Source organism: Carcharodon carcharias, chromosome 7 (assembly GCF_017639515.1).
Source record: "Carcharodon carcharias isolate sCarCar2 chromosome 7, sCarCar2.pri, whole genome shotgun sequence".
In the NCBI taxonomy this organism is placed as follows: domain Eukaryota; kingdom Metazoa; phylum Chordata; class Chondrichthyes; order Lamniformes; family Lamnidae; genus Carcharodon; species Carcharodon carcharias.
The window spans coordinates 5,791,034-5,805,670 of NC_054473.1; the positions used below are offsets into that span (position 1 = coordinate 5,791,034).

The window sequence follows — 14,637 nt, forward strand, 5'->3', positions numbered from 1 at the left end:
GGATCCCGAATGGCTGTAAATCTTTGAGTGACTTTGAGTGATTGGGAAAGGGTTGGATAGGTTAGACATAGAGAAATTTCTCCTTATGGGGGAAGACCAGTATTAGGGGCTAAAAATATAAGATAGTCACCAATAAATATAGCAAGCAATTCAGGAGCAACTTCACCGAGGACAGAATTTTACATTCGGCATGCGGGCTGGTGCCCAATACACTAGAACGTAAAATGACGGGCGATGATGTTGGGCGTGTGTCCCGATGTCACTGCACACCCTCGCAATATTTCACTTGGTGGGCAATATGAGGATGGAGGCGAGTCTGCCATTAATTAACAGGCCAGTTAAGGCCCTTGAGGCACCAAGTGTCTGTGATTTTACGCAGCCTGTGCGATTTTCAGGGCCTCGCATGGGCGCAATTGGCTGGCAGGTGGGCCAACTTTGTCCACCGGTGGGATAAGAAGGGTGAGTCGGCTTGCGAATGTGAGTTGTTAGTACTTTAGCTTATAAGTTGCTGCTGCTTGCTTGTGTGAGCAGGACAACTTCATTTTGTTTCAGAGCTGCTAAGACAGAAATAAGAGACTTCGGTTCAAGACTCCAGAGTCATACCACTTGGGGCCTTCCAGGTATCAGACAGCCTTCCCTTACCCTGGGAATGAATATTGTGGTCTCCGCTGGAGGCACCTCCTCTGAGGAGGAAGAGAGGGCCAGAAGGGGGAGGAGGCCAGGTGTCCATTTACAGCCTCCAGGGGAGTGACCTGTGGGAGGAGAGGCACAGGCACAAGGGGCACAGGGCCAACAGGAAGTCCAAGGTGGAAGGGGCCGCAGAAGACACCACTATCCTGCTGCCAGGGTTTACAGGCGGCAATGCAGCTACCTCAATATGTCTGAGGTGCAATGCCAAAGGAGCCTCTGCTTCTCCAGGGAGACCGTGACCTCCAACTGTCAGAGTATTGGGCCTGAGATCAGCTTCAACTGTGTGGGTGGACACTCCATGCCAGTGGTGCTGAAGGTCACAGTGGCCCTCAACTTCTATGCCTCCGGCTCTTTCCAGGAGTCAGTGGGGAATCTGTGTGGAGTCTCCCAATCAGCTGTCCACAGTTGTGTCAAGCTGGTGACAGGAGCTCTGTTCAGGTGTGCATTGACTTTCATTCACTACCGCACGGATGAGGCTGGCTAGGCTGAGCGAGCCAGAGGCTTTGCAGCGATTGCTGGGATCCCCTGCATCCAGGGTGCAATTGACTACACACATGTGGCCATCAAGGCGCCAGTGGGTGAGCCGGGTGCCTTCATCAACAGGAAGGGCTTCCACCCCAAGAACGTGCAGATAGTGTGTGACCATAGGATGCAGATTCTACAAGTCTGTGCAAGGTACCCAGGTAGCTCCCATGACACTTACATCCTGAGACACTCCCAGGTGCCAGGGGTCTTCAGTGCTCCAGTCCAGCTGGTGAATGGCTGCTGGAAAACAAGGGCTATTCCCTCAAAAGGTGGATCATGACGCCTCTCCACTATCCAGGAACAGAGGCTGAGCACGGGTACTATAGGAGCCACGCCTCCTCAAGGGCGTTGGTAGAGAGAACCATTAGTCTTCTCAAGGTGCACTTTCGATGCCTGGACCGTTCAGGGGGCCACTCCAATACCCCCCAAGTCATGTGTCACTGATAGTGGTTGCATGCGCTCTCCACAATCTGGCACTGGAGAGGGGGGACGCAGTGGAGGAAGAGGGTGTTGACGCAGCTGCTCTGGCTGCAGACGATGAGTCCAGTAGTGAGTCTGAGGACGGGCATGGTCAGGAGAACACTGAGAGAATAGGCGCTGATCTGGGCAACCTCCAGGGAGGCAGGGACATGAGGGAGGCTTTGATCCAACGCTCCTTCAGCTAGCCCAGCAAAGAAGAACCACCGCCACATGCCAGGGCTGCTGGCTCCATACGCGATACCTGACAGGATCACGTGCTTGGTGAACAACATGCGCCATGGGCCATTTCAGTAAAGTTCAATGACAAACAAGTCACTCATAACATCTGCACCTGCAGAACTAATGAAGCACCCAGAGGCTTGTTGAACACAAGCACGTTTTCAGCTGTGGTGCCTGGCATAAATAATACAAATTAAATGGAAAGGTGCTCTCCATCACACCTAATAATAATTAATGTCAAAGTGGGGGAAAAAAATATCACCAGTGATAAGCCCATGTTGTGCTTGAGGTGCTTTAAGTTTTTGTTTGCGGGTGCTACGTCTAAGTGCTCCCCCCTCGCTGGCACTGGCATTGGAGGCAGCTGCTCACTCTGCTGTCCTGTTGGCCTTGATGACCTCGGCGGGGGTCCTCTGGCCAGTGGAGCCTGTGCTGGTCCCACCTGGGAGGGAGTGGCCAGTGCCATGACTGGTATCTCCCCAGTCACCGCAGCCTCATCAGATACCACGGTCACTGGCAGAGGGGCAGAGGAGCTGCTGCCATCATCCAGAGCGCCCTGAGAGGAGCCCCCAGAGACAACAGGCAGCTCGTGTGCCAACGTGAGGTCACTCTGGACCTCCGTGCTCACCATTGATGGACGGGCACCGAGCTGGGATACTGGGTGCCCAACCCATCTCCCACACTGACAGTGACCGCCTGTGGTCATTGCCTGTGTGAGGGCTGCAGGTCCGAGAACAACCCCAGGAAGCCCTGATTCAACTCCTGGAGCTGCCTCTCCATGAGAGTCGTCACTCTCTGCGTGGAGGGAGCAGCGCGCTCGGCTGTGAGGGTCATTGCGTTGCTCATGCTCCACGTGGGCTCCTCCACAACAGAGACCATGGCACGCATTCCCTCATGTATCTCCACCACATCCTCCCGCACACCCTGCTGGACCTCCAGCATCTGCTGCCTCAGGGACGACTCCAGAGGCCCATCATCAGCCACCGACTGAGCATGTTCCTGGTGCCCAGCAGTCCTTCCACTGCCGGCACCCTGGGCACTCTCTGCCTCCACCTGCACCTCAAGTGAGTGTGAAGTGCCCTCACTATTGTGCACCGAGCTACTATCCAAAGATCTAATGCCCACCGAGGTGCTGGTATCTGCGCTGGTGCCTGCCTGGCTGAGAGGGTATGACGCAGGTGCTTTTCAATGGTCGCTGTCCTCTGGGGTGAGCGGCGGGACTTCAGGCTCCTCACTCCGGTGGGCTTCTGGTGAGCCTGAAAGGAAGAGCAAGGACATGTCATTAGTTGAAGTCATTACACTGTTACTATGCATGCCTGGCACCCGGATCAGGGTGCCCTCGTCTTTCTATTATCAATGGGGATTCCATGTTCGAGGCTCACATTAATATACAGACAACAGTGGAATGGTTGCTATTACAGACATGACCTCAGTGCACTGCATTCTTACCTCACTGAGGCACCCCAACCTCACCCTGGCCGGGTGACCTAGGCGCACGGCACTTCTCCAGCTCCAGGGCCTCCTGCTCGTATCTACTCAAGATTAGAAGGTGGGGCAGTCCTCAGCCAGTCCACAACCCTTCTGCATTGTTATGGGATGTCTTCTCCTGAAAGGACAGAGGAGCATTGATTAGTCCACACCGTACCTGCATTGCCACTGCAGCCTGACCAACCCCACCTGAGGAACACCTCACAGGGCTCAACTGTTTCGTGACCCTGGAGCTGCAAGGCACTCATTCCAAGCAGCCAGGGCTCACCCCCTTGTCCAGAAGTTGCCTCATTGATAATTTCCACTCACACTCTAAGAATCTGAGGTCCGGGGTGGGTGCTCCTAACTGCTGTGCTAAGTGACCCGTGTCAGCTCGGTAATCGCCCTTCCTGATAGCAGGAGATCATTGAACTGCTTACGCCACTGCACCCATATGCGCCTCACCACATCATGGGAACTCACCCTGGATGCCACCTCCTCCCAGGCGTTTTTGCTGAGGTCGGGGGGGGGGCCTCCTCCTCTCGTTCCTGGGGACAAGTATATCTCTGCGTGCTGCCACCTCCTCCAGGAGGGCATCAAGACACTCGTCGGAAAAACGCGGGGCACCTGCCCTCCTGCTTGCCGTGTTCAGCACTGAGGTGCTCCAGACCGAGGTTCCTCCGAGTCACTGGCAGCCTTCACATGACTGCCGCTGCCGCTTTTGAATCGGCCGCCTGGTTGCCATTGGACCCGGCGGACAATGGGATCCCAGCCCTGCCCGCCCCTTCTCACTGATGACTCTGTTGTGTGTTATGCTGGGTTGGCCTTAATTGGCCTGCCCATGTAAAATGGCGGTGCGGAGCCGATCGTGGGTGGTGATCACGGCCCCTGTCTGCTCCCACCAAGTCCACCCAACGAATGTAAAATCCTGGCCCTAGAGATAGGTGAAAATGCGAAACCCACTAGCAGATGGAGTGACAGAAGTGAATAGAATAGATACCTTTAAGGGAAAGCTAGATAACCACATGATGGAGAAAGGGATAGAAGGGTATGCAGGTCAGGTTTGATGTAGAGGAGTCGGGGGAGGCCTATGTGGAGCATTAACACCAGCATAAACTAAATGGGCTTTTTTCAATGCTGTACATTCTGTGCAATTTACCAATTTACATTTTAAAGAAAACCAAGAGTTGTGACTTTAAGCTCTCAACAGCAACTGAACTCTGACCTCAGTCGGTTTTCAATTAACAGCAGTTAGATTTTATGTCTTTGGCAAATGCATCATCTCAGCTGTGACTTAAGATGTTCTGTAGTGCAGGGCATTCCATAAAAAATCTCAGACTCAACATGAGCAATGCCACAGGATTTCTGATAGTTTACATTTCAAAGTTTGGTTGTACAGAACTTTATTATTGCTGAAAAAAGAGACATGTTGTTGAAGATTTTCATCTTGCACTCAGCAAGAAAGATACACAAGAATACCAACTGTAAAGCAAACAACAATTTGTACAATGACCTTCCTTCCATCATAAGGTCAGAAGTGGGGATATTCACTGATGACTGCACAATGTTCAGCACCATTCACAACTCCCCAGATCCTGAAGCAGTCCATATCCAAATGCAGCAAGACCTGGACAATATCCAGGCTTGGGCTGACAAGTGGCAAGTAATATTCATGACACACAAGTACCAGGCATTGACCATCTCTAAAAAGAGAGAATCTAACCATTGCCCTTTGACATTCAATGATGTTACCATCACTGAATCCCCCACTATCAACATCCTGGGGGTTACTATTGACCAGAAACTGAACTGGACTAGCCATATAGATATTGTGGCTCCAAGCACAGGTCAGAGGCTAGGAATCCTGCAATGAGTAACTCACCTCCTGACTCCCCAAAGCCTGTCCACCATCTACAAGGCACAAGTCAGCAATGTGATGGAAGGCTCTCTGCTTGCCTGGGTGAGTACAGTTCCAACAACACTCAAGAAGCTTGATACTATCCATGTCAAAGCAGCCCACTTGATTGGCACCTTACCCATAAACATTCACTCCCTCCACCACCTACGTACAGTGGCAGCAGCGTGTACCATCTACAAGATGCATTTCAGGAACTCACCAAGGCTCTTTAGCCAGCACCTTCCAAACTGACGACCACTATCACCTAGAAGGACAAGGGCAGCAGGCACATGAAAATGTCACCACCTAGAAGTTCCCCTCCAAGCCACACACCATCTTGACTTGGAAATATATCGCCATTCCTTCACTGTCGCTAGGTCAAGATCCTAGAACTCCCTCCTTAACAGCACTGTGGGTGTACCTACACCACATGGACTGCAGCGGTTCAAGAAAGCGGCTCACCACCACCTTCTCAAGAGCAATTAGGGATGGGCAACAAATGCTGGTCTATCCAGCGACGCCCACATCCCATGAATGAATTTTTAAAAATTGCATGAGAAAAGAGTGCTGATGATTGGCAAGCGGACTCTGATTAGTGGAGACGCTGCCATGGAGAATGCACCAGGGAACAGTTAACAGCCAAAGTTTTGTATAAATTCAAAACAGGCAGGTAGACTCGGATTGGTTAAGGCATGTCTATGGGGAAGGAGCCAGGGAATAGCTGTGCCCCAAGCTTTTGTTTATTTGGAAAAGGCACAATGCATGGACATGTTCTTTCTGTTTACATAGGACTGGGCCCTGTGTTTGAACATATTTAGCTTCTAGCATATGCAAGTGAGCCACTGCCAGCCCGACTGTAATTCTTAGCACAATCAGGGTTGTTCAGCAAGTGCTATCCAATCACAGAATGACAATCTAATGTTGGACACAATGTTCTGAGCTTTGCAAGCGCGGGCTGGTTGGGTACAGTCAGTACTTTGCCTGTTGTGAACAGCCGAAGGAATGTGCTGTTTGATACAATCTGCCGGTTGTTGGGACATACGGCCTACATACCTGGCATCACACCGACACTGAAATTCATATACCACATTACTCATTTGTATGATAGGCAGAATGTCTTTTCACTTGATGGCAACATCCTATTAGTGAAGAATATCACTCATGTTGCTACTGCATAGTAGCAGCGTGAAATGGCTAGCTTTACCTGTTGCTCAAATTTTTCAGACACCTTACCCTTCCAGGGTAACCTGAAGTAAACTGGGTACATTTCAGGACCAAAAGTGGCACCCTTAGGCCCATTCATGAATTTGTGTGATATACATGAACAGTGAATTAATCAGGTTAGCCATTATCTTGCAGAATGGCTTTGACGCACCCTATTTCAGCATCAAACTTGCACGATGAGTCAATGGCTTGGGCCTTATTTACGAGGTTGCTGATAAGGCCAATCTTATAGCATATGGAACTATAGGAGTCCCAATGCACACACTGGCCAGTTAAGGTAGGCTTGTGGTAGACAGTAGTAGAGAACGTATTTGCAGATTTCTCAACCAGCACATTAAGGAAAGGGAGCTCATTTGACTGCTCCATTTCAAAGTTAAATTTGAATTCAGGATAGAGCCCATTAAGGAAATTCTTACATGCAGCTGCAGATTCAAATGTAGCAAACATATCATCTATATATTGGAAATATACAAGGAGTAGGGGGTCAGGTGTCACTTCACTGAAAAGGTGTTTCACATGGAAACCGACAAAGGTATTTCAATTTCCTTACATACCTTAATGGGCTCAATCCGGCTGTTCGCAACAGGCAAATTACTGGACACAATCACAATCCTGATTTTGCTAAGAATTACACTGACAACCAATTTAGGATCAGTTGGGCTCACAATGTGGCTCATTTATGCGTGCTAGAAGCTACATATATTCACACACAGACAGAAGGAGCATGCCCACGCATTGCATTTTTTTCAACTAAACAAAAGCTTGGGGGACAGCCATTCTGGGTTCATTCCCCATGGCTTTGCCCTGACCAATCAAAGTTGACCCATGGCAATGCCGTAACCAATCAGAGTTGACTTGCCTGGTTTGAATTTTAAAATAAGGTTGGCAGTTAACTGCTCCCTGGGGCATTCTCCATGGCAACGCCTCTACCTACAGTGTCCACTTGCCAACTGTCAGCACTCTCTTCTCATGCAGTATAAATTGTTCTTCCCTTTACAATTGGTATTCTTATGAGTCCTGATGAGTACATGATAAAAAACTTTGACATCATGTCTCTTTTTCTCACAACACATATCAAAATCTTGCCTCCAGCACAAGTCTGTAGTAGCTTATGCCTCACATTTCAAGGTGCCAAAGGTTTATGGTTAAAAAAAAAGAAAACCATTCATTTTCTGCTGGTTTCTTTGACCTTGATAACCTGATCTGTTCATGAGGGTGGGAGCTAGGGACTTATTTATAGCAGGGCTGCCCAACATATATTCTGTGGAACTATGATTCAACCTGCCATCCTCTTGCTCTCTCTCTCTGGCCCACAGATTGTCTTCAAAATACAGATAAGTGAAGTGAAAGCTTCGGCAAGGAGCTGCTCCTCCAAACACATACTGTTTCTCTCCCACATTTGCTGCTGATAGGGTCACTTGTGGGGGGGGGCGGGGGGGGGTGCGGTTTGGGGAGAGTGACTGCCTGCCGTTGGGGTTTGGGGGGCACAGTGTAGACAGAGATAGACTGCCTGCTGCTGGTTGGGGGTGGGGGTGGAACAGAGAGACTGCCTGCCAAGGGGAGAGGGGGAAAGGCAAGGTCCCCTAAAGGACTACAGGCATCAAGATAGCAGCAACAGTGGGATCGGGACAGCTGGACTGTTAGACAAAGTGGGGCGGAAGAGCCTTCATACTTTCACTACCATTCAAAACCTCTCCTAAGAGTTTCAATCTTCAAACTTCCCGGGCCCGGCAGGCGTGTGTGCATGTGTGAGAAAGAGAGACAGTGAGTGTGTGTGTGTGAGAGAGAGTGAGTGAGTGTGAGAGAGTGTGTGTGAGAGAGTGAGTGTGTGAGAGAGAGTGATTAGAGAGAAGCAGAGCGTGTGTGTGAGAGTGAGTGAATGTAAGTGTGAGAGTGAGTGTGCAAGAGAGAGTGAGGGTGTGAGAGAATAAATGTGAGTGAGAGTGATTGTGAGAAACTGTGAGAGAGAGAGAATGTGAGTGAGTGAGTATGAGTGTGTGCATGTGTGTTTGAGTGTGTGAGTGAGAGAGAAAGAGTGAGTGATTGAGTGAATGTGTGTGTATGTGAGTGAGTGAGAGTGTGAGTGAGCGAGTGTCAGATACACCCTCCTTCCCGCTCTCTCTCATTCATGCAGTCTTGCAGTGAGCACCCTGAGACTGGGACTTAGCCAGACACACACGCTTACTCTAATGATCATCTTTATTTTTTACTCATTTTTAAAAATTATCAATTTATTGCTGTGACATTGTTTCTTTTTGCTCAGCAAGTCATTTCTTTGCTTCATACTCCAACCATTTTTTTAAAAAATCATGTTTAACGTTGTGCCAAAAGCTTTCTGAAATTTGTTCATCACCTCCTTGAGTGAAAAAGAATTGAAATGTGCCCCCTCACATGAAAAGGTTAGACAACCTGAACAATATTTGAACCAGTGGCCTTAAAGGGTAAGACCAGGTTAAACCTGGCACCTCATTAGTAGGTAAATATATCAGGCAATTAATTCATAGTCCTCAAACATATAAGGGGCAGTGTTTGATGTCAGTGCTCCAGGCTATGAGGGCACGGGGCAGGAGGGAGATTTTAAAAATCTCCTGGTTGCTATCTGCTTCTCAATGCTGAAAAGTGTATGTAGTTGAACATCAGGTGAGGACAAGACAATACTCAGTTGTTATGCTCTCTAAGATTGACCCTCACTGTCGGGGCTCAGAAAGAAAGAATGCCCATTGGGTGTGGGGGGAGAGACAGTGGGAGGGTGGGCAGGGGACAGATATTGGAGGCTGCCTTGTGTTTGTAAACTGGTGCCCCAGGAAAGCATAAGCCCATTTAGAAAAGGAATTTAGACGTTTACAAAAGTAAAATAATGTGAATGCTGAAAATCAGAAATAAAAACAGAAAACACTGGAGATACCCAGCAGACCAAGCAACATCTGCAGAAAGAAAAACACAGTTGGCGTTTCAGGCAATGATTTGAACAATTCAGATGAATGATCATTGACCTGAAACATTAATTGTGTTTTTCTCCACAGATGCTGACTATGACTAACCTGCTGAGCATTTCCATTGTTTACTACAGATGTTAACAGATATGGATTACATGTTCCTGTGAGCCTGCAATAGAGATGGGCAATAAATGCTGGCCTTTCAGTGATGCTCACATCCAATGAATGAAAGGGACAGAAAATTACTGAATATAAATATACCTACTTGCCTGGAAGAAGATATTCAGTCACATCTACAGGATCTTCCACAAACTCCAAACTCCCTTTATCGTGATCTGTGTCCATGTCACTATCAACACTGGATAAACTGGAATAACAAATATGCTTTGTAGTACACTGAAGTATGCAAGGAACTTCAATCTCAACAATATTAGGTTTGACTCTAGCACTGTAATAACATGCCATCTAAATTCACACCAAATCCTGTTGACCTATCACCTGTGTTCACTGGCTTACATTGCTCCTGGTCTGGCAATGTTTCATTTTTGAAATTCTCATCCCTCCATGGTCTCACCCATTCATACTGGAATGAAAATCTTATTAATGAGATGATGCACAGGCCTGATCCTCATGATCCAAATTAGCCTTTATGCAGCAAAAATCATGTTCCAACAATCACCGCCCACATATGCCCTGAGCTCAAAAAGCAGGACAAATCCAACCTTGCCAGTTACCGCCCCATCAGTCTACTCTTGATCATTGGCAAAGTGATGGAAAGTATCATTGACAGTGCTATCAAGTGGCACGTACTCAGCAATAACTTGCTCATTGGTGCTCAGTTTGGGTTCCGCCAGATTCACTCAGCTCCTGACCTCGTTACAACCTTGGTCTAAACATGGACAAAAGAGCTGAACTCAAGAGGTGAGGTGAGAATGACTGCCCTTGACATCAAGGAAGCATTTGACTGAGGGTGGTCTCAAAGAGCAAAACTAGAGTCAATGGGAATCGGGAGAAAACTCTTCATGGGTTGAAGGCATACCTAGTACAAAGGGAGATGGTTGTCGCTGTTGGAGGTCAATCGTCTCAGTCCCGAGACATCACTGCAGGAGTTCCTCAGGGTAGTGGCTTAGGTCCAACCATCTTCAGCTGTTTCATGAATGACCTTCCCTCTTTCATAAGGTCAGAAGTGGGGACGTTCACTGATGGTTGCACAATGTTCAGCACCATTTGAGACTCCTTAGATACTGAAGCAGTCAGTGTCCATATGCAGGATTAGGCTAATAAGGCTAGTAATATTCAGGCCATACAAGTGCCAGACAATAATCATTTCCAAAAAGAGAGAATCTAACTATCTCCCCTTGTAATTCAATGCATTACCATCGCTGAATCCCCCACTATCAACATCCTGGGGTTACCACTGCCAGAAACTGAACTGGACCAGCCATATAAATACTGCAGCTACAAAAGCAGATCAAAGGCTGGGAATTCTGCAGAGAGTAACTCACCTCCTGACTCCCCAAAGCCTGTCCACCAACTTCAAAGCACAAGTCAGGAGTGTGATGGAATACGCTCCACTTGTCTGCATGAGTGCAGCTCCAACAACACTCAAGAAGTTCAACACCATCCACAACAAAGCAGCCCACTTGATTGGCACCCTAATAAACATTCACTCCCTCCACCATCGATGCACAGTAGCAGCAGTGTGTGTACCATCTACAAGATGTACTACAGCAACTCACCAAGACTCCTCTGACAGGAGCTTCCAAACCCACGACCTCTGCCACCTAGAAGGACAAGGGCAGCAGGTACATGGGAACACCACCACCTGGAAGTTCCCCTCCAAGTCACACACCATCCTGACTTGGAAATATATCGCCGTTCCTTCACTGTCGCTGGTCAAAATCCTGGAACTCCCTTCCTAACAGCAATGTGGGTGTACCTACACCATATGGACTGCAGCGGTTCAAGAAGGCAGCTCACCACCACCTTCTCAAGGGTAATTAATGAGCAATAAATGTTGGCCTATCCAGTGACACCCACATCCCATGAACAAATATCAAAAGAAAGCTTTTGCCAGTACTGCATACATTATCATTATCCAGCATGTTTACAGTATTGACATCTGGTGCAATTTACAGAGAAACATACCTAGCAGTTGACAGTGGTTGTGAAGTAGTTCTGTGGGGAAATGTCATAATCAGTGAAGATCGGATACGCTGTTCATTTTGATTTTCCGAGGAGGATGTACATGTTGCATTATTGCTTTCATCTTTCCCTAGCAAGATAAAACAATCATAAAAGCCAAATTCTGCGGGAACTGGAAATCTGAAATAAAAGCAGAAAATGCTGCAAAAGCTCAGCAGGTCTGACAGCATCTGTGGAGAGAGAAACGGAGTTAACGGTTCAAGTCCGTATGATACTTCTTCAGAGCTAAAGAGAAGTCGAAATGTGATGGATTTTATACTGTTCAGCAAGGTCCACCCTGTCTTAAACAGTATAAAATTCATCGTGTTTCTACTTCTCTTTAACTCTGAATAAGAGTCAGATGGACTCTGTTTCGCTTTAAAACAATCGTTTGCTTCCCACACATATATATACAGACAGAATGTATACACAAATCTGTTTAAACAATCCATTCAACTAAACAGTGCTTATTGTTGTGCAGATAATTTATTGCAAGTCGTACAACGTACAGGGCTTTCTGTCCTCGACAATATTCATAGGGTCGACTCGAATAAGAACAGAAAATGCTGCAGAAACTCAGCAGGTCAGGCAGAACCTGTGGAGAGAAATCCAAAGTCATCATCCTGAAGAGTTAACTCTGTTTCTCTCCACAGATTCTGTCTGATGTGCTGAGCTTCTCCAGATTTTTTTGTTCTTATTTCAGATTTCCAGCATCCAGAGTATTTGGTTCATGGGGTCTACTGATCCCTTTGGTACCCACAGTGCCTCCTGTCCTCAACAATATTCACAATGCCCACCGTTCCCTATAGTACGATTAATGTCTCTTGTCTCCGATAGTACTCTCAGTGCCTTCCGTCTCATATAGTACACTCAGTGTCTACCGTTTCCTATAGTACACTCACTGCCTACTGTCTCCTATAGTACACTCAGTGCCTACCATCTCCAATAATACGCTCAGTGCCTACTGTCTCCTACAGTACTCTCAATGTTTACTGAATCCTTAGTACTCTCAATGCCTACTGTCTCCTATAGTACACTCAGTGCCTACTGTCTCCGATAGTGTACTCAGTGCCTACTGTCTCCTATAGTATTTTCAGTGCCTACTGTCTCCCAAAGTACGCTCAGTGCCCACTGTCTCCTTAGTACAATCAACGCCTACTGTCTCCTAATATCCACTCAGTGCCTACGGTCTCCTATAGTACTCTCAATGCCTACTGTCTTCTATAGTACACTCAGTGCCTACTGTCTCCTATAGTACTCTCAATGCCTACTGTCTCCTATAGTACTCTCAATGCCCACTGTCTCCTATAGTACTCTCAATGCCTATTGTCTCCTGAATACACTCAGTGCCTACTGTCTCCTATAGTATTCTCAGTGCCCACTGTCTCCTATAGTACTCTCAATGCCTATTGTCTCCTATAGTACTCTCAATGCCCACTGTCTCCTAATATCCACTCAGTGCCTACGTTCTCCTATAGTACTCTCAATGCCTACTGTCTTCTATAGTACACTCAGTGCCTACTGTCTCCTATAGTACTCTCAATGCCTACTGTCTCCTATAGTACACTCAGTGCCTACTGTCTCCTATAGTACACTCAGTGCCTACTGTCTCCTATAGTGCACTCAGTGCCTACTGTCTCCTATAGTGCACTCAGTGCCTACTGTCTCCTATAGTATTTTCAGTGCCTACTGTCTCCCAAAGTACGCTCAGTGCCCACTGTCTCCTTAGTACAATCAACGCCTACTGTCTCCTAATATCCACTCAGTGCCTACGGTCTCCTATAGTACTCTCAATGCCTACTGTCTTCTATAGTACACTCAGTGCCTACTGTCTCCTATAGTACTCTCAATGCCTACTGTCTCCTATAGTACTCTCAATGCCCACTGTCTCCTATAGTACTCTCAATGCCTATTGTCTCCTGAATACACTCAGTGCCTACTGTCTCCTATAGTATTCTCAGTGCCCACTGTCTCCTATAGTACTCTCAATGCCTATTGTCTCCTATAGTACTCTCAATGCCCACTGTCTCCTATAGTACTCTCAATGCCTATTGTCTCCTGAATACACTCAGTGCCCACTGTCTCCTATAGTACTCTCAATGTCCACTGTCTCCTATAGTACTCTCAATGCCTATTGTCTCCTGAATACACTCAGTGCCTACTGTCTCCTAAAGTATACTCAGTGCCCACTGTTTCCTATAGTACACTCTGCCTACTGTCTTCTATAGTACTCTCAATGCCTATTGTCTCCTATAGTATTCTCAGTGCCCACTGTCTCCTATAGTACTCTCAATGTCCACTGTCTCCTATAGTATTCTCAATGCCTATTGTCTCCTGAATACACTCAGTGCCCACTGTCTCCTAAAATATTCTGTGCCCACCGTCTCCTATAGTATTCTCAGTGCCCACTGTCTCCTATAGTACTCTCAATGCCTATTGTCTCCTATAGTATTCTCAGTGCCCACTGTCTCCTATAGTACACTCTGCCTACTGTCTTCTATAGTACTCTCAATGCCTATTGTCTCCTATAGTATTCTCAGTGCCCACTGTCTCCTATAGTACTCTCAATGCCTATTGTCTCCTGAATACACTCACTGCCCACTGTCTCCTAAAATATTCTCAGTGCCCACTGTCTCGTACAGTATTCTCAGTGCCCACTGTCTCCTATAGTACTCTCAATGCCTATTGTCTCCTATAGTATTCTCAGTGCCCACTGTCTCCTATAGTACTCTCAATGTCCACTGTCTCCTATAATACTCTCAATGCCTATTGTCTCCTGAATACACTCAGTGCCTACCGTCTCCTATAGTATTCTCAGTGCCCACTGTCTCCTATAGTACTCTCAATGCTTATTGTCTCCTATAGTATTCTCAGTGCCCACTGTCTCCTATAGTACTCTCAATGCTTATTGTCTCCTATAGTATTCCCAGTGCCCACTGTCTCCTATAGTACTCTCAATGCCTATTGTCTCCTATAGTATTCTCAGTGTCCAGTGTCTCCTATAGTACTCTCAATGTC

General features: G+C 47.3%; 1 protein-coding gene across 3 annotated transcripts in view; it reads right to left on the reverse strand.

Moving 5' to 3' along the window:
* Positions 1-14,637, reverse strand: part of LOC121280414 — a 41,313-nt gene that overhangs the window by 14,423 nt on the left and 12,253 nt on the right. For all 3 annotated transcript variants that reach the window (XM_041192383.1, XM_041192380.1, XM_041192381.1), the window contains exons 4-5: positions 11,584-11,710; positions 9,701-9,802 (exon numbers count right to left, since the gene is read on the reverse strand). In XM_041192383.1, coding sequence (XP_041048317.1) covers positions 9,701-9,802; positions 11,584-11,710 — 229 coding nt within the window. The remainder of the gene's footprint in view (positions 1-9,700; positions 9,803-11,583; positions 11,711-14,637) is intronic.